The sequence below is a fragment of the Panicum hallii genome, chromosome 2, assembly GCF_002211085.1.
Source record: "Panicum hallii strain FIL2 chromosome 2, PHallii_v3.1, whole genome shotgun sequence".
Classification (NCBI taxonomy): Eukaryota; Viridiplantae; Streptophyta; class Magnoliopsida; order Poales; family Poaceae; genus Panicum; species Panicum hallii.
This window is the reverse complement of record NC_038043.1, coordinates 45,717,186-45,742,801: the sequence shown is the minus strand read 5'-3', so window position 1 is coordinate 45,742,801 and position 25,616 is coordinate 45,717,186. Positions and strand designations below refer to the sequence as shown.

The 25,616-nt window shown below is 50.2% G+C and overlaps 3 protein-coding genes across 7 annotated transcripts; 1 reads left to right on the top strand and 2 right to left on the bottom strand.

The window, feature by feature from the left end:
• Nucleotides 1–429: 429 nt before the first annotated feature.
• On the bottom strand, nucleotides 430–13,444 carry LOC112881421 (probable ribosomal RNA small subunit methyltransferase B). Of its 5 annotated transcripts, XR_003226474.1 has the most exons (22): nucleotides 13,218–13,444; nucleotides 13,068–13,118; nucleotides 12,912–12,965; nucleotides 12,075–12,125; nucleotides 11,948–11,998; nucleotides 11,666–11,823; nucleotides 11,108–11,221; nucleotides 10,947–11,012; nucleotides 9,829–9,912; nucleotides 9,659–9,745; nucleotides 9,312–9,403; nucleotides 9,159–9,219; nucleotides 8,849–8,905; nucleotides 8,459–8,519; nucleotides 8,125–8,232; nucleotides 7,595–7,713; nucleotides 7,314–7,385; nucleotides 7,117–7,202; nucleotides 2,831–2,927; nucleotides 2,134–2,299; nucleotides 861–973; nucleotides 430–724 (listed from the first exon to the last, which is right to left on the bottom strand). XR_003226474.1 is itself a non-coding variant. In XM_025946089.1 (21 exons), exons 1-20 carry the CDS (start codon nucleotides 13,327–13,329, stop codon nucleotides 2,165–2,167), a joined length of 1,716 nt encoding a protein of 571 aa, XP_025801874.1. In that variant the 5' UTR covers nucleotides 13,330–13,444; the 3' UTR covers nucleotides 980–1,453; nucleotides 2,134–2,164. The 5 variants fall into 5 exon arrangements, 4 of the variants coding, with proteins under 4 accessions (XP_025801874.1, XP_025801873.1, XP_025801875.1 ...); XM_025946089.1 differs by lacking the exons at nucleotides 430–724; nucleotides 861–973 and adding an exon at nucleotides 980–1,453; XM_025946088.1 differs by lacking the exons at nucleotides 430–724; nucleotides 861–973 and adding an exon at nucleotides 1,785–2,018.
• A 272-nt stretch (nucleotides 13,445–13,716) lies between these two features.
• On the bottom strand, nucleotides 13,717–17,373 carry LOC112881122 (probable glucan 1,3-beta-glucosidase A). Its single transcript, XM_025945824.1, has 9 exons — nucleotides 17,161–17,373; nucleotides 16,949–17,068; nucleotides 16,633–16,821; nucleotides 16,294–16,408; nucleotides 15,883–15,926; nucleotides 15,050–15,223; nucleotides 14,792–14,943; nucleotides 14,310–14,662; nucleotides 13,717–14,171 (listed from the first exon to the last, which is right to left on the bottom strand). Exons 1-9 carry the CDS (start codon nucleotides 17,371–17,373, stop codon nucleotides 13,894–13,896), a joined length of 1,638 nt encoding a protein of 545 aa, XP_025801609.1. The 3' UTR covers nucleotides 13,717–13,893.
• A 5,615-nt stretch (nucleotides 17,374–22,988) lies between these two features.
• LOC112881121 (protein ROOT INITIATION DEFECTIVE 3-like) lies at nucleotides 22,989–24,236 on the top strand. The gene has a single exon (XM_025945823.1). It carries the CDS (start codon nucleotides 22,989–22,991, stop codon nucleotides 24,234–24,236), a length of 1,248 nt encoding a protein of 415 aa, XP_025801608.1.
• The last annotated feature ends 1,380 nt before the right edge of the window (nucleotides 24,237–25,616 follow it).

The window sequence follows — 25,616 nt, the reverse complement described above, 5'->3', positions numbered from 1 at the left end:
CTTAAGTTTTATTATTTAACAGTATGTTTTTTTATTCCACTAATAAGGAATATCTTCTATGTTACATATTTGAATTTTTCTAACATTTAAAACTCGTTCGTTCACCCTTTTTTTCCAATAATCAAATTGAATTTTTCTGTCATATATTTTATATGTTGCATGCTATACTTTGTATTATTTGGATGCTGAAAATCTTATTGTTCCGGTAGTTCAACTCAATTATTTTTTGTATTTTTTTTAAAAAAAGTGCCATGTTGCATCTTTCACATTTTGCAATATTTTCTATTTTTGACTTATTTCATTTATATTGTTGGGAAAGAAATAGACTGGATATTTCATTAAGCTTGTTTCCTTGCAGTAAATTATTGATTTATTTTGATACCAGTTTTGACTGAAAGAAACAATCAGAAAAGGACATGAATGCGCAAGTGGTGAAAATGATGAGACAAGGGCTTTGTAACTGCAGATGAGATCGATAAACAAGTGGTGGATCTTAGGTTGAATCTCAAACAGTGGACGTTACCTTCTTCACCATCGTTTTCATGTGCTAATGGTGAGTTGGTGACAGGCATCAGGAACCAACGATTCCTCCCATGGAATGAGGCAGCCAATGACGCTCATCGCAAGGCGACACTGAAGAGGCCAGAAGGTAGTAGCCAAACAGGCAAACATATGTACTCCGTGACTGGTCGCTTAGCTATATGTGCTGGTGCATACTGTCCTGCTATAATCCAATGAACCGGAAACAGTAGGATAGATAAGTTCAAAGAAAGCATAGATAAGTTTATTTCGTTCATGTATTGAGCAAAATATAAAATATATTATCACAAACATAAGATGGATCAAAAAGAAACACTAACCAGTCTTGTAGACAGTAGAAAATGCCGAAGGGAAGAAGTCCCAGCTTCATCTCAGAAGTTCCAACCCAGAAAATGGCCTAGCAGCTGCCATAACTGTTTGCCAGAAGGCTAATCTGATGTGTGTGAACGAGAATATGTGATATGTATGGATCAGCACTTAAGTGCCTCCAGTAGGATGAAACTCACTAAACATTGATAGCATGCTCCCCATAAATTCTCCAATCCTCAAACAAAAAGATTAGCCCTGCTTGCTAATTATTGAACAATCTTTTTTTAAAAAAGGAGAGAACATAAAAAGGGAAGTTAAGGTGATCATAATCAGATATGAACAGTATGTGACATATGGCTCACAAACAGTTTACAGGAGGTTGTGCAGCTTCTGCAGTGACAAGCAATATACACATGATTGTGTAAATATATGCAAAAAGCATGTGGCTATTCTTCAGCATCTCACTCCTCAATCACATCCCTCTGTAAATACTTTGGTGCATGCCTACATGCTGCATTTTAATTACTTGTTGGCTTGTTGCATAAAATCTTCTTTCACTCGAGAATTGGCTGTAAGGCCAAGCCAATTATCTTGATAGCATTCACTGGTAGCAATTACACAACCCGAATACATTAAAAAAATTGTTTAATCATTGCAAACAAGGAATGATATATAACTTCCATGCTGGTAATAAACCTTGTTATATCTGTTTGAGAAAAATAAACCTGGTTATACCCACAGTAGTGATGGTTACACTTGCCTGGTAGTGCCTATAAAATATAAATAATTTGCATTGCAATTTCTCTTCCTTTTTGTTTTTTGAGAATGCCATATTTCTAAATGTATGTGTGTTAGGCTACATTTGGATGCGAAGATTCATTTGGAAAATTCTTGTCACCGCAAAACTCTACCATCCGAGTCATGCTACATTAGGATCCAACTAAACAGACATGTGCAGGTGCAGACCATTCAGGGAAGTGAAGTTCCAGGTACCTTAGCTTGCAACATACATTATTATCGTACACATCAACAAAATTGAGTTTGTCAGGGAAGTTTCAGCATTCTTGTTCATGATTACACTAATCTGGTTGCTGTACAAGAAGCAATATCGCATGAATTTGACCATGCTTCTTTTTGTGAAGTCAAAGCACCATGCTTCTTAATGCAGACTGTAAGAGGAAAGCAAAATTTCAACACTACGTGATAAAAGGATAATGGAGGAGTGATTCAGTGCACTTTAACATTAGGGTAATACATGTGGTTCCTGGTTCAACATAATCTCACCTAGTTGTGGCCTTGTGGCACTCCTAGAATCTTAGAGCATTGACCGCACAAGACGAGCAGCAAATGCCCCATCCATAGAGTGCTTAGTTGGATTTGAGGAATAGAAACCTTCATCTGTAACAAATTCTGTAGGAACATATCCTCGTACACTTTGTATAGCAAATTCCTACAGCATAGCATAAACTAATTAATATCCAGATGTCACAAAAACATTATCAAAATACGATTTTTACTGGGCTATAAAAGATTACAAATCATTCCGTCGTCAATGTTGTAGACATGAATCATGATGCAGGAATTTCAGTTCTAAAAAAAAGAGTGGTAGAGCAAGTTCAATTGTGCACATTTTTTAAGAGTACTACATGTGCACAAAGAGCTATATCAGTTCATAGACCTGAAATACTAGGGCAAGAATGTAGTAGGAATACACAGCTCTCCTGCGTGTTCGAAAAAAATAGAATGTAGTAGGAATGGTTGGTTATTCAGAATTTCCAGTTACCAGACGAGGATCTTCAAGGGATAAAAGGAATTCAAAAGTTCCTTGTGCTATTGTTACTTGAGTGGAAAAACTATGCACAGACTTAATAATACCAACAGTCTCCAAATATTAAGGACAGACATATTTTTATAATTCAAGTTGAATATCGAGTTTATAACTTCAACTGAAAAATCCATGCTGGTTGTTATCAAGAAGTACCGGATGCCTCTGGACAAAAGTGGTAATCCTCTTTTCGTTTTCTTCAGGGTCAATCGAACATGTACTGTAGATTAGTATACCACCAGGCTTTACCAACCTGCAAGTAAAACAATTGTAACTTGTAAGTAACCTCAGCTGCTGTTCAGAAAAATATTCTTTCAATGTTGCTGTTGCAAGGAATCTCACTGTTGGAGTATATTGAGCCCATGTGTATAGAGGCCCGTAGAGGCCCATGTATATAACTACTATATCCTGTTTAGGGTTTGCAATGGGAAAATTACTGTTCATGGTATCGCCTGGGAACGCGAGCGCGCCACGGCCGACGCCCTCGCTCTCCGGGTCGCCGAGGCGGAGCGCTACCTCCGCATCTCCTCCGGCCAGCCCGTCGACGCTGAGCACGGCGCCTCCTCCTCCTTCCAGGCCCCGCCCGCTAGATCTGGAGCCCGGTACGACCCGACCGACCCCATGGTCGCCCAGCTCCACCTTCAGGCAGCCGGCGTCCAGAACATCAGGGCCCTGGTCTCCGTCCTCCTCGACCCCGCGTCCTCCTCCTACGGCCGCTGGCGGGACCAGGTCCTCCTCACCCTCCGCCGCTACACCCTCGACGACCACGTCCTCGTCGACTCGCCGATCGAGGCGCGGGACGTGGCGTGGCTGCGCCTGGACAGCGTCGCCATGTCCTGGATCTTCGGGACCATCTCCCTAGATCTTCAGGACCTCGTCAGGACCCACGGCGGCACTATGCGGCAGGCTTGGGTGGCGCTCGAGGGGCAGTTCCTAGCAACGCCGAGTACCGCGCCCTCCAGCTTGACGCCACTTTCCGCACCTTCGTCCAGGGGGACCTCTCCGTCGGTGAGTACTGCCGGCGGATGAAGAGCATGGCTGATGCTCTTCACGACCTCGGGGATCCGGTGTCCGATCGGGTCTTGGTGCTCAATGTCCTACGGGGCCTGAGCAGCACCTACGACCACCTGAAGGGCTGGATCGCCCGCCAGAGGCCCTTTCCCACCTTCCTGCAGGTCCGGGACGACCTCGCCCTTGAGGAGATCACCAGGGGTCTCGCGCCCGGATCCTCCTCACCAAACCCTGCCGCGCTCGTTGCTGCTCCACCGGCCTCCTCCGCTGCTCCTGCCACCTCCCTCCTTGGTGCTGCTCCCGCCGGGCAGACCGGAGGAGGGGGGGCCGTGGACGTCGCCGGCGACGGGGTGGTGGTGGTGGCACTGGTGGCCCTGCTCCTTGGGGTACCGGTACCGGTGGGGGCTGTCGGGGCGCGCCGACCCCGGCTCCCGCTCCTGCCCCTGCCCCTGGAGGTACGCCCTGGCCATCCTTTAGCAACCCATGGTCAGGGCGCATCTCGATATGGCCGTTCCAGGGTCCGGCAGGGGGGCTTCGTCCTCAGCTCCAGCCGGCAGCCATGTTCACTGGTGCTGCTCCACTCTTCGCGTTGTCCTGGACCCCGCCCGCTCAGCCCAGCCAGCGGCCGACCTGGCCTGGGGGGTGGGACCAGGCCGCTCTGGCACAGTCCTTTAGCACCATGGGACTGACGCAGCCGGCCAGCACTGAGTGGATCGCCGACTCGGGTGCCTCGTTCCACACCACTCCTAATGCCGGTATCCTCTCTTCTGTCCGACCCCCACACCCCTCTTGTCCTTCTTCTATCATGGTTGGTGATGGGTCTTGCCTTCCTGTCACCGCCGTGGGTTCTGCTCCTCGTCTTCCTAATGTTCTTGTTGCTCCTCGAATGATTCACTGTGACCTGTGGACATCTCCTGTACTCAGCATGTCTGGTTATAAATATTATCTGGTCATTGTCGATGATTTTTCTCATTACTCTTGGACTTTTCCTTTGCGCGCCAAGTCTGAGACCTTCCCCACCCTCCTCCACTTCTTTGCCTGGGTGTCCACTCAGTTCGGCCTCACAGTTAAGGCCGTCCAGTGTGACAACGGGCGGGAGTTCGATAACTCCACCTCCCGGTCCTTCTTCCTGTCTCGGGGTGTTCAGCTGCGTATGTCTTGTCCGTATACCTCTCCTCAGAACGGCAAGGCTGAGCGGATGATTCGCACGACGAACGACGTCGTGCGCACCCTTCTGATCCAGGCCTCTCTGCCCCCGCGCTTCTGGGCTGAGAGCCTCGACACCGCCACCTACCTGCTCAACCGTCTCCCGTCCACTGCTTCTCCTGCTCCCACTCCACACCACGCTCTCTTCGGTACCCATCCTCGCTACGACCACCTTCGGGTCTTCGGGTGTGCGTGTTACCCTAACACCTCCGCCACCGCTTCTCACAAGCTGGCGCCCCGCTCGACTCCTTGTGTGTTCCTCGGGTACTCCCCTGACCACAAGGGGTACCGATGCCTTGACCTCACCTCTCGCCGCGTTCTGATCTCCCGACACGTCGTCTTTGACGAGTTGGATTTCCCCTACTCTACCTCCTCTACACCTTCTCCTGACCCCGAGCTGGAGACTCTGTTTCCGACTGACCCGGTGGTTCAGCCACCGTTACCTGTCTGTCCTTTCCCTGCAGGTTTCCCCGGCACGCCGGCACCGTTTCCGGTGATCCCTGCTGCACCGAGCGCGGCCCCGGTGCCCACGGTCGCGCCACGCGCGGTCCCCGGACCTCCGGTCGTGCCGCGCGCGGACCCGGTGTCTCCCGCTGCGCCACGCGCGGCCCCGGTGCCTTCACGTGCACCTGCGCAGTACGCCCAGCCGGTGCAGGTGTACCGGCGTCGCTCGGCGCCGACACTGGCGCCGACACTGGAGCGCTACAAGGCTCGCTGGGTTCTCCGGGGGTTCACTCAGCGGCCTGGTGTGGACTATGATGAGACCTTCAGCCCAGTCGTGAAGCCTGCTACAGTGCGCACAGTCCTCTCGCTTGCGCTCTCGCGCTCTTGGCCTGTGCACCAACTGGACGTGAAGAATGCATTTCTTCACGGCACTCTGTTAGAGACTGTCTACTGCTCTCAGCCAGCGGGATTTGTGGATTCGAGTCGTCCGGATATAGTCTGCCGGCTCAACAAGTCTCTCTATGGACTAAAGCAGGCTCCTCGGGCTTGGTACTCTCGGTTCGCCACATTCTTGCTGACATTGGGGTTCACCGAGGCCAAGTCTGACACGTCTCTCTTCGTCTACCGCCGTGGGGATGAGACTTCCTATCTGCTGCTCTACGTTGATGACATTGTGCTCACAGCCTCTAGTCAGCAGTTGCTTCAGAGTGTCATCTCCTCTCTACAGCAGGAGTTTGCTATGAAGGATCTCGGTCAGCTCCACCACTTCTTGGGCGTCACTGTTGAGCCTCGCCCGTCTGGTCTTCTCATGCACCAGCGGCAGTACGCACTCGATATCCTGGAGCGGGCTGGGATGACTGATTGCAAGCCCTGCTCCACTCCTGTCGACACTCAGGCGAAGCTGTCCGCTGATCTGGGTGATCCGGTGGCTGATCCTACTGCCTTCCGGAGTCTGGCTAGTGCTTTGCAGTACCTCACCTTCACCAGGCCGGACCTCACCTACGCTGTCCAGCAGGTCTGTCTCCATATGCATGATCCCCGGGAGTCACACCTTGCTGCGCTGAAGCGTCTCCTCCGCTACGTCCGTGGCACTGTGGACCTCGGCCTGGTACTTCACCGCTCGTCCTCTGTTGAGCTAGTGGTCTACACCGACGCTGACTGGGCTGGCTGCCCGGACACTCGTCGCTCCACTTCCGGCTACGCCGTCTTCCTGGGCGGCAACCTGGTCTCCTGGTTGTCCAAGCGGCAGCCGGTTGTCTCTCGCTCCAGTGCCGAGGCGGAGTACCGGGCTGTCGCTAACGGCGTAGCGGAGGCGTCCTGGCTACGACAGCTCTTGGCGGAGCTCCACAGCCCGCTCGCCAAGAGCACGCTCGTCTACTGCGACAACGTCAGCGCCGTGTATCTCTCCACCAACCCCGTCCAGCATCAGCGGACGAAGCACGTGGAGATCGACCTACACTTCGTGCGTGACAGAGTCGCAATCGGCGATGTTCGGGTCCTCCATGTCCCGACTACCTCCCAGTTTGCTGACATCTTCACCAAGGGGCTGCCCTCCTCGACCTTCTCGGAGTTTCGATCCAGCCTCAACGTAGCCGGTGGCTAGTTGTGGCTGCGGGGGGTATTTGCTTTCTTGTTGCCCAGTCTTGAACACCGCTGCGCCGGTAGTTCAGACTGCGGGGGGGTGTTGGAGTATATTGAGCCCATGTGTATAGAGGCCCATGTATATAACTACTATACCTTGTTTAGGGTTTGCAATGGGAAAATTACTGTTCATCACTCACGTTGATGCCGAATCAAGAAGCTCGTCTTGTAAACATATCAATTCTTCCAAATCTTCAAACTGTCTATTCCAACGCAAGTCTGCCCTCTTAGGAACAATAAAAAAAATATAATGCAACAGCTTGTCATTCCAGATTCAGGTTAGTTCAACTGAACGCTGGAACGGTGAAATTCTGGAGAACTTGATGAAGAAAGGTACCTTGGAAAGGACTCCCAGCCCAGAGCACGGAGCATCCAACAATACTTTGTCGTATTTAGCTGTGGTTTCCTTCTGCAATATATTTCCACATGGGCAAAATTCCTTATCATACATGTGGAGAAATCATTAACCATAATAGTCAGTACTTTTTTTAACGAAAATAATAGTCACTAGCCATATTTCTAAAATATTTCCATTGGACAAGCATTACAAGGAAAATTTTCCTTTTTCCTCTTTTTTCTTTTCTGGATTAGCAACAGTGAACTTTCATGAGAACTTACAGCATATAGTTGAAGATCAGCATGGATGTCAGTGATCATGTCATCGAGACTGTGTTGCTTTGCTGCATCCATGAGTATTCTCAACCTACCTTTGTTTACATCTAGAGCCCTTATCTTCCCTGTATCAGAGTACACTATCATGATGATTCTCCAAGCTACTATCCATTTGAGACATGAAATTCAATCCACATGAAATTACAGAATGCGTTGGTTAAATAATGAATCCTGAAATGATTTTCAGAGCTCTATATACTTGATGTCGAATACAAGCATTAACAAATGTTAATTTTGGGGGAAGTCTCAAATACCATATGCCTGAAGCTGCATATGATCAGGCTATCAGCAGTAAGAAATGGAAAGTGATTCACGAATATTCACTCACATATTTTTCATTGTAATCATAAACATGCTAACGAAACACATTACAAATGAGATGGCAAACTAAAGAAGTATGAGATAGTAGCAAAACAAGTTTATTACAGTTTGCACCAGTTGAACATTGAAGCCCACTCTCCATTCCATTTTCTTACCTTGTCTTGACAATCGTGATGCCATGAACAGAGTCTTTCCGCCAGGGGCAGCACAGCAATCGATAATGGTATCCCCAGGTTGTGGATCGACCACAGAAACTACAAGACCTGAAATAGATCCTTCATGACTCAACAGAGGCTATCAATAACCTCCTCAAATGAAAATTACTATCACTCAGTCACTCTCAACTAAATGGATGTGATAAGAGAAGTTTAATAGCTTTGTAGAGCCATGAGCAATATTATTTGCTAAGGGCATCATTTAGTGCAGTAATCTCATTTTAGAGAACTAAGGTACATGGCTTAGTGAGCAAGAAATAACTATATAACTTGCCTGCGCTCTCATCTTGCACGGCACACATGCCATCTTTTAGTAATCCAGCTTGTAAGACTGCCTATACAGGGAAGAAATTAAGTTATCCAGTTATCAAACATAATTGGCAAAATCAAGAAGAAAACAAAAGGTAGATAACTTTATTAATGAAAAATGAAATCAAGGTAGATAACTTTGTTAATGAAAAATGAACTCAGTGGATTTCGTGATGGATAAATGACAAAATTGTGCTTCCTCCTTCAAGGAAAACAGTGAACCCATACGAGGAAAAAGGTTGCTTGCAAAAAATGGTGTTTATAGAGGAGATCAGTAGATCATGTTATTTTAACAAACAACACATGAAAGGTACCTAAAAAAAAGTAGAAAGAGCGATCTATTCAGCTTCCTTACCTGCATCCCTTCCCGAATGCGGACAAATTCATCCATAACTGACTCTTCATAATGAACCTACAAAAGATCATCCATCAGATTAGCTTGCAAAATTGTCGTAGAATTGACATTAACATGGATATGATACTATAAGTAGACTAACTAGCTCTATATCGGTATTCTCCCATGTGAATTAAAATGGAGTAGGCAAATGCTATCCATGAAGCACAAAAGGCACATGCGATACTCATTCAGTTATTTTGTGGTCCTGAGAAATTATATTTGAACCCACTCGCAATGGAACATGAAGTAATAAGATTAGTGAAAACACCTGTAAACTCTCCAATCGTTTTACAAGGTCAGCCCTCGTATAGCCTTTCGATGTGTTCACCCTATGAAGCAAAGTATATAAAGTTCAGTCAACAAGGCACAGATGCATGAACAGATCAGGTGGATTGCAGTACAGAACACCATTGGGTAAAACCTTAGACTGAAACGGGGATCACTGTTATTCCAATTCATCAATCTTTGAGCTTCATCTTTTCCATGGAATCGTATCCATCTTCTCACCATCCACTGCAGAGCAGAACAAATATTATAGTTTAAAATTTCTAACAGATAATTATCTTGTATGTATTGGTTTCCTGCAAAGATTTTTGAGATAGAAGGAACAAGCATGCTGAACACCCCATAGCTAGACTACTTCAGGCAATAGAGATATTGGTCGATAAAAAGAATTACTTAAAAAAAATGTGAGTATGCTAAGAACACAGCAAAATAGAAAAACATATAAAAGAAGATATATATTTCTTAAAAGTAGAGAAAACTTACAACAGGATGAGAATAAATTATGGAAAGAGCACGAGCCTGGGCACGATCATCACCTTCTATCTTTGGTAGAGGAAGAGAGTTTTTTTCCTGAATTATCATGAGAAACAAAACAATATGTTGCAACACTGTCCTATTGAGCAGGTTCATTAGATCAAGTCTACTGTCCATACCTTTAGCAATAGAAGTTTGCGCAGAATCGCATTCACCATGTTCCCAGCACCGGCCCTTAAAGCTACTTTAGCAAGCCTTACATTCTAACATTCGGAATTGCATGACAGATTGTCATATCGATGTTTTATAAAACAATGATAAGCATGTATACAATTGTCTGTTGAACATTAATATTAGTATAGTGACAAATATATAATATGCATCCCAAAAAAATGGACACAAAAAGGTCGAAAATTAGTTAATGAAGATGAGCAAAAAAGTGAATTGTTTTTAGAATATTGAAACAAGAACATGACCATAATGTTTCTTTAGATATGTTGAACATACTACATGTGATCGTTAATATAAAAAATGTAAGGGGGTGTTTGGTTCACTGGGGCTTATTTTAAGCCATGTCACATCGAATGTTTCGATGCCAATTAGAAAGACTAAACATAAGCTAATTATAAAACTAACTGCATAAGCCTAGGCTTGTTCACAAGACGAATCTATTAAGTCTAATTAATCCATGATTAGCACATGTTTACTATAGCATCATATGGGCTAATCACGGACTAATTAGGCTTAATAGATTCGTCTCGCGAATAAGCCTAGGGTTTTGGAATTTGTTTTGTCATTAGTTTATGTTTAATACTCCTAATTAGCATCCAAACATCTGACGTGACGGGGCTTAAAATAAGTACCAAACACCCCCTAAGTTGTGCAAAAAAGAAGTACAGACAACTTCAAAAGATTCCTTTCATCACTGTTATCCATGAACATATAATAGATATTGCGTACAGGAGAAGTGAAACAACTAAAGTTGGCATTTGATGTTTGAATGGGCGCAGAAAAGAATGTGCACAATTGGCCAATAGCATGTAGCCATCACCATATATCAACATCATGTATAATAAGTTCTCTGTTATGGAATCAATATGACAAGAACAATGCATTGTTAGCTTGTCATATTTGTGCTGTGGAACTTACATGGAACAGATAATACACTCTTTGACTGACAAAGAATCATTACTAACGATTAGATCAAACAACAGTAAAAGCTACACGAAGAGCTAACATAATTACAGATCATCGAAAAAGGAAAAAGGAAAAAGGAAAGAAAGAGAAATCAAAATACCTCATCGACAGCAGCATAAGCTGGTACATCAAGCTTGAGAATTTCAAAAAATCCAATTCGCAATATCTGAAATCACAAAGTGCTAACATTCTAAGGTTTTATAAGTGTGGAATTAACTACTGTAATGAGTATTCAACAAAGAGCAAGAGACTAAGAGAGACCTGCAGAAGCAGTGGCTCCATCTCCCTGAACACCTTCTCCTCACTACATAGTGACATGATAAGATAATCAAGGTAGCGCTTCCAACGCACAGTTCCAGCAACTATGACAGTAACCTAACAATGAAAGCATACGAGAGTGAGGTAGAAGCTTTGAACCCATTTGTACAGGCATATACAAGTCTTGAAACATATTTACAGGTCATTCTCACAACATGTTTATCGTCACAGTATCACACCCTATACATGCAAGCAGTAACAAGTTAAGATGCCAAAAAGACACGAGGACTGGTTAGCTATATGTTTGTCAAATATTAAAGGGATATATGGTTGCCATTCTACAATGCTTTGTTGTGGTAGTAGTGGTAGATAAATAATTTTAGTTTCCCAGCAATCCCAAAAAGTGTGTGTTTTTTGGGATAAATTAAAATCAGTCACCAGCAACATAATTCAATATGTCCAATGTGTAACTTCTATCAATCTTATAGTGTGTGCCTTTCAAACAAATAGAAATGTGTAAATAGAATCACCGATTCAACATGTGCAACATGAAACTTGTACCAGTCTTATATCCCTGTCCTCCAAATACCGTGTGCTGAAACCTAGTGTCCTCTCCACATACCCCATCTCATTATCTCCAGAATCATTTGCTTTCTCATTCAAAAGGTCAACAAATGCCTTCCCCTTCTCAATTCTTAGCAACCTCACCGCTGCAACTGCTTTGGTGACATGATAAATTAATGACTAAAAGAAACCACCAATAAATTATATCATCGCTTAGATTTTTATGAGAAAACTACTTGTGAATAGCAAAATTTGAGAACTGTGACAGTAACTTTTTACCCGCTCTATGATGAGAGACCTCCAAATTAATAAGTGGATCCTTACGCCTCCCTAAGAGGGAAAAACATATATTTAAACTATACAAGTGAGTAACTAAGTTAATAGGTATTCAAATAGCACTCTTTACCTGCTCTTTTAGTTGAAACTGCAGGGCCAAGCTTTGGAACTCTAGTGATTCCTAAAAAATATTTGAAGATTTGGATTGGTAGTTAGAATCACATAGCAATTAAGCACAGTAAATCCTTTGTTGAGCACAGGTAATATCCTTTCTGAGAACAGGTTTTTTCCCTTGTTTCACGGCAAGTCGATCAAAAAACATGCCTCCAAGCACTATGAAACAAAAAGAAACATTTCACGAGGCACAGGTGCTTGAGGGGTTTTCATAAAGTAAGTTTAAAGCACAAGAACTAGCAAGATCTTACTGCAGCAGTCCCAGAAAGACACTCATAACTCCAGGAACACAAACTCCTTGGCTCAATAGTGTGATATATCTCAAGATGTCACTTTCAAGTTTCAAAATTATATAAGAACATGTAGTAGGAAATGAGATATTTGAAAATGTAGCCGGATTAAGATCATGGTAGTGGTAAACAACCTTACAGTTACCACATGAGAAGTCTAAAGGCAGTCAAACTCAATAGTCAACAACAAAGTAGGTATAAGCATATTCTAACTATCTACACGCATTCAATATTATGGAACAAACATTTTAAAATAATTGTCACAGATATTCCAGATGCATTAATGTTTCACCGAAGGAAATGCATAAGTAGATACAGCAAATTTATTGCAATATTGAATCATTCAAATCGGTGAAAATTACATTGGATAGGAATATGCTTCGAATTTGATCCTCATTCCTTTACTGCCTCATTTCAGACATGCATTACTGCGTAATAATTGGTTAATCAGCCAATCAAACCTTATTCTCAACACAACCACGGTGGTCGTCAACACTTTTTACCTGATCGGCGAGGCGCGACCCCAGTACTGCCGTGCTTCCGCACCGCGCTCCTCCCTTCCAATAAAAGGGGGAAATCTTACACGGACTGAGATGAACAAGCCGGACGGTCCAAATTAACCAACCAAATAGAAGCGGCAAGTCTGTCTCCCCACTTACCTCCTCCAGGCGGAGACGCCTCAAGGCTACGCCTCGAAACCCCGCTCCTCCCTTTCAAAAATCCAACCCAAAAAAAAATCCCCAATGGTCAAGCTACACGAGCGCTCGTAGTTAACCAAACAACGTACGATTCGCGGGAATTCGAATTACCGTCTGCACCGGGTCTCCTGCGGGCGGCACCGGAATCCGCAGCGAGGAGCACGGGGGAGCGCACGGAAGCGCGCGGGCGGAACAGCGAGGCGGCGGGCGCCACCCCCTCCATGTGCTGGGGTTTTGCGAGTTGGCGCGGCTGGGCTGTGGGGAGGATGCGACGAGCGGAGGACGAGACGACAGACGAGGGGGTTAACGAAGGCGTGGCGCTGACGATAGAAATGCTGATGCACCGAGGAGAGGAGATAAAGATAATACGAAGGTTGATTCGGGCCGGCCTTCTCTTCACAGAAGCCCATATGCGAGTCGCTCACTAAGGCCTTATTATTGCCGGTTCCTAAAAGGATTATTGGTTTTTCAAAAAAAAACTTATTTGTTGTCTCAAAACGAAGGACGAGTTTTGCATAGGGACTCGCTTTCACTGATGTAAAAAAAGAAGTTGTCTACGGCCAACACCTGGACGCTCCTCACAAATCACAATAGCCTCGTGGAACAGAATAACGTAGTCTCCGATTGCATCGCCATGGCTGCCCCTGAAGCACACACAGAACTGACTCATGGCCCTTATTGGACTCGGATACTCGATAACAGGACTCCACTTAGACACCCCTACTTGCCACGGACTGAAAACACACGACGAACAGACGAGACCTGGACCCGCTGAAACCATTGGCCCTCAGCTAACTTGAACAGCATCCTGCTTCGGCCTTCCTGCTGCTGGTTCCATCTGCTCACCATCCAGTGGTGAAACGATTGCACGGCTCCGCGAGCTGTCCAGCGTGATGTACCCGTTCTGGATCATCCACTGCATGCTCCAATGGTGGTTCACGTTCTTGAGCATCCAGTACGCCCACCCAAAGGTCGCTCGCCCGTAGACGTCCTGCTGCACCTGCGCGAACCTCTGGTAGTCCCTTTTACTCGCTCCTCGCACGTTCCACTCGGCGACCCACTCCCCTGCAAAATCACATAGAAATCGCATCGCGCGAGAGGAAGAGAATCATCGAAGGCGATCGATCGAGCTCTCTAGACTCTTCGTGATCGTGGCGAATAAATTAAGAAAAAAAAGGACACTGCCACCGAGAGCTTACGCACCCACGAACGTGAGAGGGCGGCCGTTCCGCCTCGTGACGGCCGCGAGGTCGGAGGATCGGTTCTTCCTCACGAAGTCGATGTTCTCATCGGCGGTGAGGCCATCGAACTCGTCGCTGAAGAGGTTGTAGTAGTGCACGTCGAGGACGGCGCGGGTGAAGCGCCCGGCGAACCGGAGGAGCTCGGTCGCGTCGGCGGAGAGCCTGGCCGGCATGACCACGTACGCCGTCCGCGTGTGCCGCCGCACGGCGTCGTAGCCGTCCCGGTAGTACTTCGTCAGGCTGGGCAGGGTCGCGCCCGGCGGCAGCGGCGAGTTGAGCAGCGACACCGCCAGGAGACTGGGACTCTTCGCGTACCTGCGCATCGACAACGAAGGTGGCAAAAGAGATTCATGCGTGGAGTTTCGTATATTAATTAATGGATTGTTCAGTTTTAATGCGAGAATGGAAGATGAGTTTATTATGATTTGTATGATGCAAGATGACCTTGACGCGAGGAAGTCGATGACTTGCACGGTTTGGGCTATGTTTTCATCCGTGGTGCCCCACTCTTGCGAGCCGTCTCTGGTTGCGCTGTGCTCGTAGGGGTTTTGGGCCCCCGGTGCAGCGTGCAGGTCCACAATGACATCCAAGTTGTACTTCCTGTGCATGGACACAATTTAATTAAGGAGCAAATGAGAAAATTTGGTTGATACATATGTGTGCTCCTTGTTCAACTGAAATCCGGAGAGACGTGCATGATACTTTCTCTGCCCAGCGGAATGCATTATCAAGGGCCTGGAGAGATCCTCCGACGAAAGGACGAGGAGGGTGCGGGTCGCTGGCAATCCACCACCCAACTGGGATTCTCACCGCGGTCAGTCCGCTTGATGCGTTGAAACTGAAGTCGCTCTCGGTTATGAATGTGCGCCAGTGAGTCTGCAAAACAAACTACAAAGTTCAAAACTGGCCTGAAAGCTAAGCTAGCGACCAGCAACACGTAATCAATTATCCATGTAGCCTTCACATGTGTTTTTTTGTTTGAAAAAAAAATAAGAGTTTCTAAAGGGTAAACAGGGCAGCCACTCTACGCAATCACTTAAATTTATGAAGCAAACTGTGTAACATCAATGGATGCGCAAGCTGCCAAAGATGAAAGATTCAGGGTGTGTTCGTTTCGTAGGGTCTAAAGTTTAGAGGTGTCACATCAAAGAGAATCTTATCATTTAGAAGTATTAAATAAAGTCTAATTACAAAACTAATTGCAGAACCACAGGGCTAATTCGCGAGACGAATCTAACGACGTATATTAGTCTATGATTAGCGGATGATTACTGTAGCATCACTGTGGCAAATTATGGATTAATTAGGCTCATTAAATTTGTCTCGCGAATTAGCACCCATCTGTGCAAAAAGATTTATAAACAGATTTTATTTAATCCTTCTAAATAGCAAGATTCTCTTTGATGTGACGGGTCTAAACTTTAGAGGGGAGGAAACGAACACACCCTCAGATAAATTTATAGAAGCGCGCTAGTAGCACTTTTCCATCGAACAGAACAGGTGGAAACTGACATAAGAGCGCTCTGATTTCTTACCCTGAGCACCTGTCTCGCCTTTCTTATGCCATAGCCATTGCATAACTGAGGGCCTGTTTAGTTCCTTCCGCAAAAACGCAAAAAACCTGTAAACGCAAAGATGCTAAAGGAATCTTGCTAATTTGAAATACTAAATGAAGTCTATTTACAAAACTTTTTGCATGGATGGGCTGTAAATCGCGAGACGAATCTAATGAGCCTACTTAATCCATGTTTTGCAACAGTGATGCTACAGTAACCATCCGCTAATTATTGCTTAATCATGGATTAATTAGCATCATTAGATTCGTCTCGTGATTTACAACCCATCCATGCAAAAAATTTTGTAAATAGACTTCATTTAGTACTTCAAATTGGTAAGATTCTTTTGAAAAAAAGTTTTTGCGTTTCCGCGTCCTGATCTAAACAGGCCCTGATACTCCCCTTCTAGATGGGCAACACTGTTTGTCACAAAAACTGATGGGTCATCGTCACCCCAGTTTGTGTCTTCACTGTGGTCGGCTGTCACCGATTCCATGGTCTTTGCCTGACAGCACAGGAAAAATCAACACTATATTGTCAAGCACAGACCTATATATTTTAATTCTGACTGTTAGATGTGCTTCTTTGAAAGTTTAGACGATTGTAATTCTGACTGTCTTAATTCCTTAATGATGCACAAGCAGCTTGTGTAATTTCGTTGTTGATAAGCAATGAAATTCGGGGCCCGACCCCGCGTAGAAAAAGCAGCTTGGGTCAATTATTATGTACCTGCAAGAAGAGCCCGTTTGGCGCCCTGATGCGCACCCGGTTCTTGTCGCCGTCCCGGCGCACGAGCTGGAACGTCTCCGACGGCCCCGGCGTGGTGGCCGTCGCGACGACTCTGCCGGCGCTGTCGACGCCCACGAACTGGTTGCCGAACACGCGGAAGTTGAACGTGGTCTCATTGATCCTCCATAGCTGCATGGACGATCGTCGGGAGCTAATAAACGTGATGAATATGTACAATGCAAGTTTGGTTTAAGGCGAAACTGGCTGTGTGTATGTGACGGCGCTGATGCACATTTCAGACGACCCATCAACTGACCTTGAAGGTCTCCCAGCCGGACGGCTGCTCCCGGTCGGCGACGATGGCGGCGCCGCCGCCCTGGTCGGCGGCGAGGTACCTGTTCCGGGCCACGGACTTGAACTGGAGCTGGGTGCCATCCTACACAAAGGCGCACGCACGTTCCACGGGGTGCCCATTCATGATTAAACAGTTTTTTTTTACACAGGTACTACATCGAAGTTATTACGTACAAGGAGGTCGCTGTTGGGGATGCCATCGAAGAGCGACGGCTTGATCCAGCCCTCCGTCACGAGCCAGCCGCCGAGGCTCACCGCCCGGACCCGCGGCCGCCGCGCCGCCCCTGCCTCCGCCAGCGTCCTCCTGGCGTCGGCGGCAGATTGGAGGAGGACCCACGACGAGCAGATGACGAGGAGGAGGAGGAGCGGGAGTAGTCTCATGGTCATGGTGACGACTAGGATGGCCACTAAACTAACCAATCAGCTCGCTGCGGCGGAGCGTGGCCATGCATAGCCCACTATATATAAAGACGCGCGCGCGCGCGGAGGAGCGAGCCCGGCCACAAGCAAGCCTGTAAGGATTAACGAGCATACCAAGCACACCGTGCTTTGCTGGCCGGCTGCTTATCCTTGATCGCGTTGGGTAGAGCAGGGATCATGCTGAGTAGACCCGACCGGCGACCGGAGTGGCAGGCACTGTTCTGACGTGTCCATGATGAGCGCATGAGGCCCTTTTTCTCATGCGCGTGTCCGGTGGCCGGATCGCGGGCTGCATGCCACCCCAGGCATCAGGGACGGTAAAGCTCCCATGCATGGTATTGATTGGTTCTCTTCCGTTTGTAGGCAACAGGCATACCTGACGGCACGGGTAGAAAGTTGCTAAACTAATGTGCAATGGTGTACTCTTGAGACTGATGGTGTGGCAGTTACCACGGCTGAAGAGGCTACGGCGCTGCATGCGCATACGGCATACATACGGAGTGTGTGTGTGTGTGTATACGACTACTGCAGGAGCCTGTGGAGTAGCGCCGAGTAAGACGTATACTGACGGTGCGTTCGGTTTGCGTCACATGATCTAGAATTATCCGATGCGCTAAGAAAAGGAGCCGTAAAATATTTACTGATGATTCGCATTGGGGCCGGAATGCCGGATACATGGATGATTCGAGATGCACCTGCCGTGGAACAGCGCGTCAGAAAAGGCTCAGGCGGGAGGGCTCTAGAGAGCGAATCTGGCAGCCATCATATCGTGGGCAGATGTGCTCGTCGGGGCTTCCAACGCCGGTGGGTTGGTTGGATGGTCGTGCGCCCAGTCCTGCCGGAAATGGCGGCAGCTGCGCGGCACAAGTCATCCGACTGTTCATCAGCAGTCCATCCTCCACACAACACCTCCCTCCCAGGTGTCCATGTCTAGAACACTCACCTACCCCTCCGTCTCGCTTTTGCTGCTCCCCAGTCCCCACATTGGCGTGTTTCACGCGCATGGCACGGCGTGAGCTGTGTGTGTGTGTGTGTTTTTTTTTTTGCTTTCAAGACGTGGTAAGTTCTCCTTGCTCTACAGATTATTGCGTTACTTCTACTGGATCCGGAGGATCAGGCGGAGAACGGGGAGAAATTTGAGGAAGAGCAGCAACAACTCGGACGGAAACAGGAACGGAACGGGTTTCGGATTCTGTTACTCGACGGCTCGTTCAGTTATAACGGCGAGAAATTTATACACGCCGTGCACCGGCTCACAGGCCGCACCTCCACACCTTCGTGGGCTTCTATTACAATGGCCCAAGGCCCAACAACTCACTCTCGCGTTTTTACCTTCGAATGGGAGAAGGTTGATCTCCATAAAATTCAAGGGAAAATTGGACCATACCACTAAAAGAATCCACATTTAAATATCTATCATTAAAAGATTCAACTTGAGATATTTACCATCAAAAGATGACAACGTTATAGCTATCTATCATTCTGTTTGTCTCCGTTACTGTGATAGCTAACTTTTAATTTTTTTTACCGAGAAATTACCAAGTTCCAATTTTATCCATGTGCCAAAGATGTTCCCTATCCTTCAGAGTGGCACGTTTCCCCGGCAGCTTGATGAGGGCGATCTCGGCGGCTGAGATGGCTTTCTTGGTGTCCGCGCCCGCCCTCCCGGGCGTCCCATGGCGGCGGACCCAGCAAGGAGGTGGAGCGGTCAATCGACATGCTGTGCTGGTGCCGCGGCCTCGGGGGCAGGGTCGCCGCCAGATGCGGATGCGCCGAGGGTTCCGGCGGCTCGGGGAGCGTGCCGCTGTTTTAGGGTCCCTTTACTTGGGCGTTCTGTATCCGATTCGCGTCCAGAACGCGAAAATCCGAACCAAACGGGTTCACGACGCGCAGCGATTTTGGTGAAGCAGCCGCGTTTCCCAGTTCACGGAGAGAATCGCCCCGTACCCCGATTTCACTGCGTTTCGGATGAAATTACCCGCAATGCCATCGGTTATGTGAGTATCGGTTCGCGTTTTCTTTTCCCCGCCGGCCGCGCCGCCCCCGGCCGCGGCGCCCCCGCCCCGTCCGCGTCCGCCCCGCCCCCGCCTCGCCCCCGGCCGCCCCGCCTCCGTCCGCGGCCGCCCCGCCCCGCCCCGTTCGCGGCCGCGCTGCCCCTACGCCGCCCCCGGCCGTCCGCGGCCGCGCCGCCCCTGCGCCGCCCCCGGCCGCGGCCGCCCCGCCCCCGCCCCGCCCCCGTCCGCGGCCGCCCCGCCCCCGTCCGCGGCCGCGCCGCCCCTGCGCCGCCCCCGGCCGTCCGCGGCCGCGCTGCCCCCGGCCGCCCCGCCTCCGGCCGACCCTCAAAACGAGTTCCCCTCGCGGACCTAGTGCTCCCCCACCACCCCTCGCCGCCGGCCGAGCCTCCCATCGCCGGAATTTGAAGCTCCTCCGGTGCGCAGCTGTGCTCAAGGACCACATTGCAAAGATCAAAATCTTTTCAGGGTTCTCGGTACATAAAGTCAGGGACCTAGTTGTAATTAAAAACTGTATAGAGTTGTATAGAACTGCAACCTGTAAATTCGTTTAAAATTCAAATCATAAAAATACAACGTAAAATGTATGGAGTCTCTCTACGAGCTTATTGGTTAGTTTTAAAATAAAATTTGTTCTAAAATAAATAATAGTTTTGCATATTGCTACTTAAGTACGTATAAACATTAATACTCAACTCAGGGACATAATAGGGGCGTAACAGACATTTGTATCTAGAATCCACAGTTGACAGCTGTTTCGTCAAATAGCTTTCAGCTTTCTCACAGCTGGCTTTCTCACAGCTGGCAGCTCACAGCTGATTTTCCACAGCTGCCAGCTGAAATCAGATTCTCAGAAATCCACCGCTCAACCAAAAGTACCTTAGAGGAACGTCTCAAACATCTAGCTCTCGCCCGCGCTGCCGCCCTGTCCTCATCCTTGTCGTCGTCCTCCTCATCTTCGTCATCGGCCCCGCAGGCCTCCCAGATGACGCCGAGGTCGGCTTCGAAGGTGAGGTCGTCGGGGAGCTTGCCGTCAATGTTATCCGTGACGTACCTGCAGCATGCTCCCTAGCGGCGCACTCCCCAACAGCGGTGGCCATGTCTTCCATCTCTCTCGCATCTCAGGCAGGGTTGCAGCATGGAAGCTCGTGGGAAGGTATGGTACAAGCAAGGATAGTTTGGAAGGTTGGAAGCTGACTACCTCAGTGGGGGTACGGGGGACGGGGGGAGGGGGAGTGCTCCATGGAGGAGATCGACAGGGGGGGAGAGAGGAGACCATGCTTTGGAATCTTGAAGCGCGTGCAGTGCGGAGAGAGAGGGAGACCGAGCTGGGAAGCTCCGGGAGGCTAGCAAGGTGCGGGCCTAGGATTTGAAGTATGGGTATTCAAAAATTTGAAAGGATAAATTTTTTATAGCCAAAAGTACAGATTAATAGCACATAACTAGTATCAAAATAATAAAACTGTATTATAACTTGAAAATGTTTGCTAATTTATAAATATTCACAAATTGGGACCACAAATTCACAAGGATGCACAAGTGGCTCGTCTTAGATGCTGAAGACGTCAATTCGATCGGAATTGAAAACGGACGTAGTGCGAAGGTAGAGAGGCAGAGCGGCAGCGCGTGCCGTCCGTTGGGGCGCTGGCCACGTACTGGCGCTCGAGTGGCTCGACCGCCGCTATCGGCACTCGGCGCGCTACTACTTGAGCCCCTGCGGGCTGCGGCGGTGCGTGCGCACGGTCGAGCGCGCTTGGCTTCCGACGACCGTACTCCGCTGCCGCCTGCTCTACCGCCGGCCGCTAGCGCTAGGGTTTGGAGGATGAGGTTGCGAGGAAGGAAGGGCGACTAGGGGAGTTCGTGAGTGCCGAGTCTAGCGTTGAGGATAGGAACTGGCGAGTTTGGGCAAGTTAGGCCATTTGGGCCGTCAGGGAGAGAGGGGAAGATGGGCCTCGTCCTCACCCTTCGCGAGCCCATCCACGCTCGGCACCAACGAGCACCTGAGGCCCGGCACTGAGGTTGGTGTCCGCACGAGGACCGCGACGCTGAAGACCGGGGAGGTTCTCGTGTTCTGGCTTAGGGCGATGATCGTGTCGCCCGTCCATGGAGGCTACGAGATCGTCTACGACGGCAACTGGCCGCCCGGTGACCCCTACGGCACCGTCCACGTCCCGCGCCAACACGTCAGGATGATCAAGCCCTCGCCGTCGCCAACGACTCTGCCGCCGTCCCTGCCTCCGTACAGCGCCCCCAGCTCGTCCGCCTCCGACACCACCGCCACCGTGGCCGCCGCGTGGAAGAAGGAGATGCGGCAAGCGCCGAGGCCGACTACCGGGGGGAAGAGCCTGCGCCTCATCCGCAGCCTCTTGCCGGAGATGGAGAACCAGGTCCGGGCTGCCTTGCCGAGATACTAGCTGCTGCTCGATTCCGCCGGATCCGTTGCTTGTTCGTTCATGAACAGTCTCTGTGTTTTGTCTGATAGTTCATGAATTGTCTCGAGTCTCAAGCAATCATATGTTATTTGGCTGGGACAACAAATTTTCAGTATGGTTAGTGTAAGTCCTGTTAACTTTCTAATGATTTATATGTATGTTCGAATGACTAATTGTAAACGTTCTGGCAGAGATCATCAACCGGTTGATTTGTTTGAGCGTTTCTCATATTCTTCTTGCTTCCCTGTTATCTGAATTCTGAAACATGCGATTAGGCAGTTGGATGTGCTGGTTGGGATTTATCATGAGGTGATCTGCAGGTATTGTTGATCTAGCATTCGTCGCTTCTTTTACGGAGAGATTACTGTACATAGCTATCTCCATTTTTTCTGATGCTTGATTTTGATCAAATAAGTCAAGAGTCGTGCTGTTGCTGCAGTCATGAACCTGCCATTTTCTCAGTTTTGCTTAAAGTATCTGAAATTATCCAGTTATTCGTCTCAAAAATATTTCTGCTATTTGATCAAAGACTTCAGCTCTTCGGCTCTTGCCGAGAGAAAGAGCTGGTCACTGGCTCACTCTGCTGTTGAATTCTTGACAGGTACTAAACCCAAACCAAACAAGCTGAAACAAACATGGCCTTTTAAATTCTGAAAGGTGCCAACTACAAGTCTCCCTCTTTTAAGTTTTAACGACAGGCCCTAGCGAGAAAGGTGGTGTTAAACCAAGAATCTCAAAATGATCGTAAGGTGAGAGTATCGGTTTCATCCTGCAAAGAGTTTTAGCCAATTGTGATTCAGTTACTATTCTATCTGCATTAACCTGAATTCTGAAAGGGAAGGCCTTGGTCTACGGTCTACAGTGGCTGAGGAAAAGAGCATTCGTTTCTTAGCGTCTCTCTATCTCATCGTTGCCACAGTACTGGCACAGCATGCTGCACACCCACAAGGCCACAAGCCACAAGGGAACAACGGCACAGCTCACCCAAAGCATTTCAGTTATTACTACTAAGTAGTCAGCAGAGTTAATACAACGTCGTGTCACACTTGTTCCATTTGACCTGACCACGTCACATTGCGCCGGCTAGGGCCAGGTCACGAGACAGACGGAGCAGAGGCGGTGCAGACGCGAGGTGGCGATGGCGGCGTCCTCCTCTCAGGGGGGCGGCGGCGAGCTCATCCTGGCGGCCCCTCACGGCCGGCCGATCACCGCCTACGACGCGCTCACGGGCGACGTCGTGGCCGAGTTCCCGGCCGCCAACACGCCGCGGCACGGCCTCGCTGCCGCCACGGGTCCCGGCACGGCGTTCGTCGCGGCGTCCCACGTCTGCCCGGCCACGGGCGCCGGGTCGATCCGCCTGCTCCAGTGGTGGTCCCCGGCGCCCGCGCGCGAGCTGCCGGTCCCCGAGCCCGTCGCGGCGCCCTACGGCTCCCACCTCCTGGCCGGCGGCGGGTCCGGATGCGTGCACGCGCTCGCGCTCCCGTCCGGCGCCGTCGCTAGCTCGTTCCGCGCCCACGGTGCTGGCGCCGTCTCCTGCCTCGCCCTCAACGACGACGGCTCGCTCCTCGTGTCCGGCGGCGACGACGGCGGGGTGGCCGTGTTCCCGCTCATCCGCGTCCTGGACGTCGACGACGCGAGCGGCGCTTCGCCCGCCGCCGACCCCGCTATCTACCGCGTCGACGCGTACGTCGCGCCCGTGACCAGCGTCGTGTGCGGGCGCGGGGGGTGCAACGCCGTCGTCGCCTCGGCCTCCGCGGACGGCACGTGCAAGGTTTGGAGGCTGGCGGACGGCGCCCACCTCCGGACCCTCGCGCTCCCGTGCGCCGCGCTCTCCCTCGCGCTGGACCCCACGAGCTCCAGCCTCTACGCCGGCTGCTCAGACGGCCGCTTCCACGTCGTGTCCCTCAACTCCCCGGGCACGAACGCCTTGACGGCCACAACCTCGCACGCGAGCGACGACAGCGCCAGCGCCGCGGCGCTCGTCGCGGTGTCCCTGGCCAACGGGTGCAGGAACCTGGTGTCGTGCTCCGAGGACGGCGAGGTGAGGGTGTGGGACCTGACCCGCGGGCTGCTCCTCGCCAACGCCTTCTGGGCCAGCGGCGCGGTCGGCGGCGTGCTGGTGGTCAGGAGGGTGCCCGGCGAGCTGGCCAGGGGCGGCGGCGAGCGGTTCAGGCTCCGCGACGGCGTGGCGTGGACGAGGACCCGCGAGCTGGCGGAGATGGGCCGGCTGCTGCGCGCGGAGGAGGAAACGGCGACGTCCGTGGAGCTGATCGAGATGAACGCCGGCGTCTACAGGAGGTGCCTCCGGCTGCTGCTCCGGGAGGTCACGACCGTGGCCAACGGCGGCCGCCGCGGTGGCGTCAAAGACGGCAATGCCAGTGACTGATCATGGAAGAAGATGTCGGTAGATTTTCGCGATCCGTCGAGATTCGGATTACCTAATAAGCAAGTCTGTAACTGAACTCGGTGCCTTCAAATTTTGCCACTGAATGCTTACTGCAACTTTGCGTATCAGGAACGAGTTTCAGCAGTGTTTCATCGTTGTATACATCAAAACTAAAGAAACTATGCAGACCTATATGCCTGTGAGATACCCCACGCAACAGTTCCTACACGCGGCTGCTGCCTGCCTGCTGATCAATGCGCCAACCGATGACGCAAGAATCGCATCACCACGCTCAGCAAGCACGGGCACGCAGGTGGCATGCGCGCATCCGGCCCTGATCCACCTACAGCACCGAAACCACGGCCGAGCGCGGCGCGCGACCGCTGCTGCGTGCGTGCACGCATGGGCCATGGCGCCGCGCGCACGCTTAGGCTTAGCCATAGCCTGGCCGCGCCGCGAGCGCGACGTGCACGAGCGCATCCGCAGCGCCTGCAGCCAGGCGGCCATCGCGCGCGGACCCCTCCCGCCCCCCAGACTGAATTTACAGCCGGAGTTAACGCGCGCCTGCCCTGCCCTGCTCTGCTCGGCCTCTCCCCGTCGCCGTCCCCCGATATGGGGCGCTGCCGCGGCGCGGCCGCAGGGCCACGTTCTCGGCGCCGTTTCGGGGCGGCCCCGAAGTAAACACGCCTCCCGCGTTCCAGGCCGCAGCAGAGAAGCAGCGCCCCCGTGGCTCACCGGCCCGGCGCGCGCGGCGCTTATTTGAGCTGCGAGCGTTTCGCAAGCACGAAGCCACCTCGCTTCCAGTAGCTACAGGAGCCTCACGCCCACCACCCTCGCACACCGCTGACACGCACGCGCGCAAGCGAGGGCATGGGAGTCCTGCTCTGCAGTCACCACGCTTCGTTCTCCTCCTCGCCGCGAAGCTAAGCAACTCCGTCCGCACTTTTCTGATTCGGGGGCAACGGAAACCATGGCGGTCGGCTCGGGAGATCCTAGATGGATTGGCACCGAGGCGGACGGCGTCTCTGATTGCTTCGTTTTCTCGGTCTGCAGGGTTCGCGGCAAGGGGGGCGCCGGGTCCGCCCCCGGTCATGGTGAACGATGGAGTGGGCCGCGAGAGTGATGACAGAAGAGAGAGAGCACAACCCAGCACCAGCGAGGAAAAAGCCTCGCTTCTGCGAGGGCCGTGTGCTCTCTGCTCTCACTGTCATCGCCGTCCGGCCACCCAGCCATGACCTCTCTGCTGTGCCCATGCAACTTTCTTCTTCTCGTGGGTTGGTTGGTTCAACGTAACGCATTCTGTGGTTGTTATGTTTCATGTGCACTACTTGCCGCGTGCAGGTGGCGCTGTTGGTTGCTCGGCCGGCGGCGAAGATTCTG

Bases quoted from the DNA above. Each gene is read 5' to 3' on its own strand.
- LOC112881421 (XM_025946089.1), bottom strand. From the start codon at position 13,329: ATGGAGGGGGTGGCGCCCGCCGCCTCGCTGTTCCGCCCGCGCGCTTCC. The intron at 12,126-12,911 runs GTAAAAAGTGTT...AATATTTTTTAG, and splicing joins GGTCGCGCCTCGCCGATCAG to GAATCACTAGAGTTCCAAAG. The intron at 7,386-7,594 runs GTAAGTTCTCAT...AATATATTGCAG, and splicing joins CTGATCTTCAACTATATGCT to AAGGAAACCACAGCTAAATA.
- LOC112881122 (XM_025945824.1), bottom strand. From the start codon at position 17,373: ATGACCATGAGACTACTCCCGCTCCTCCTCCTCCTCGTCATCTGCTCG. The intron at 16,822-16,948 runs GTCAGTTGATGG...TCGTCCATGCAG, and splicing joins CCGGCTGGGAGACCTTCAAG to CTATGGAGGATCAATGAGAC. The intron at 14,663-14,791 runs GTCATCTTGCAT...GTCGATGCGCAG, and splicing joins ATCGACTTCCTCGCGTCAAG to GTACGCGAAGAGTCCCAGTC.
- LOC112881121 (XM_025945823.1), top strand. From the start codon at position 22,989: ATGGCGGCGTCCTCCTCTCAGGGGGGCGGCGGCGAGCTCATCCTGGCG.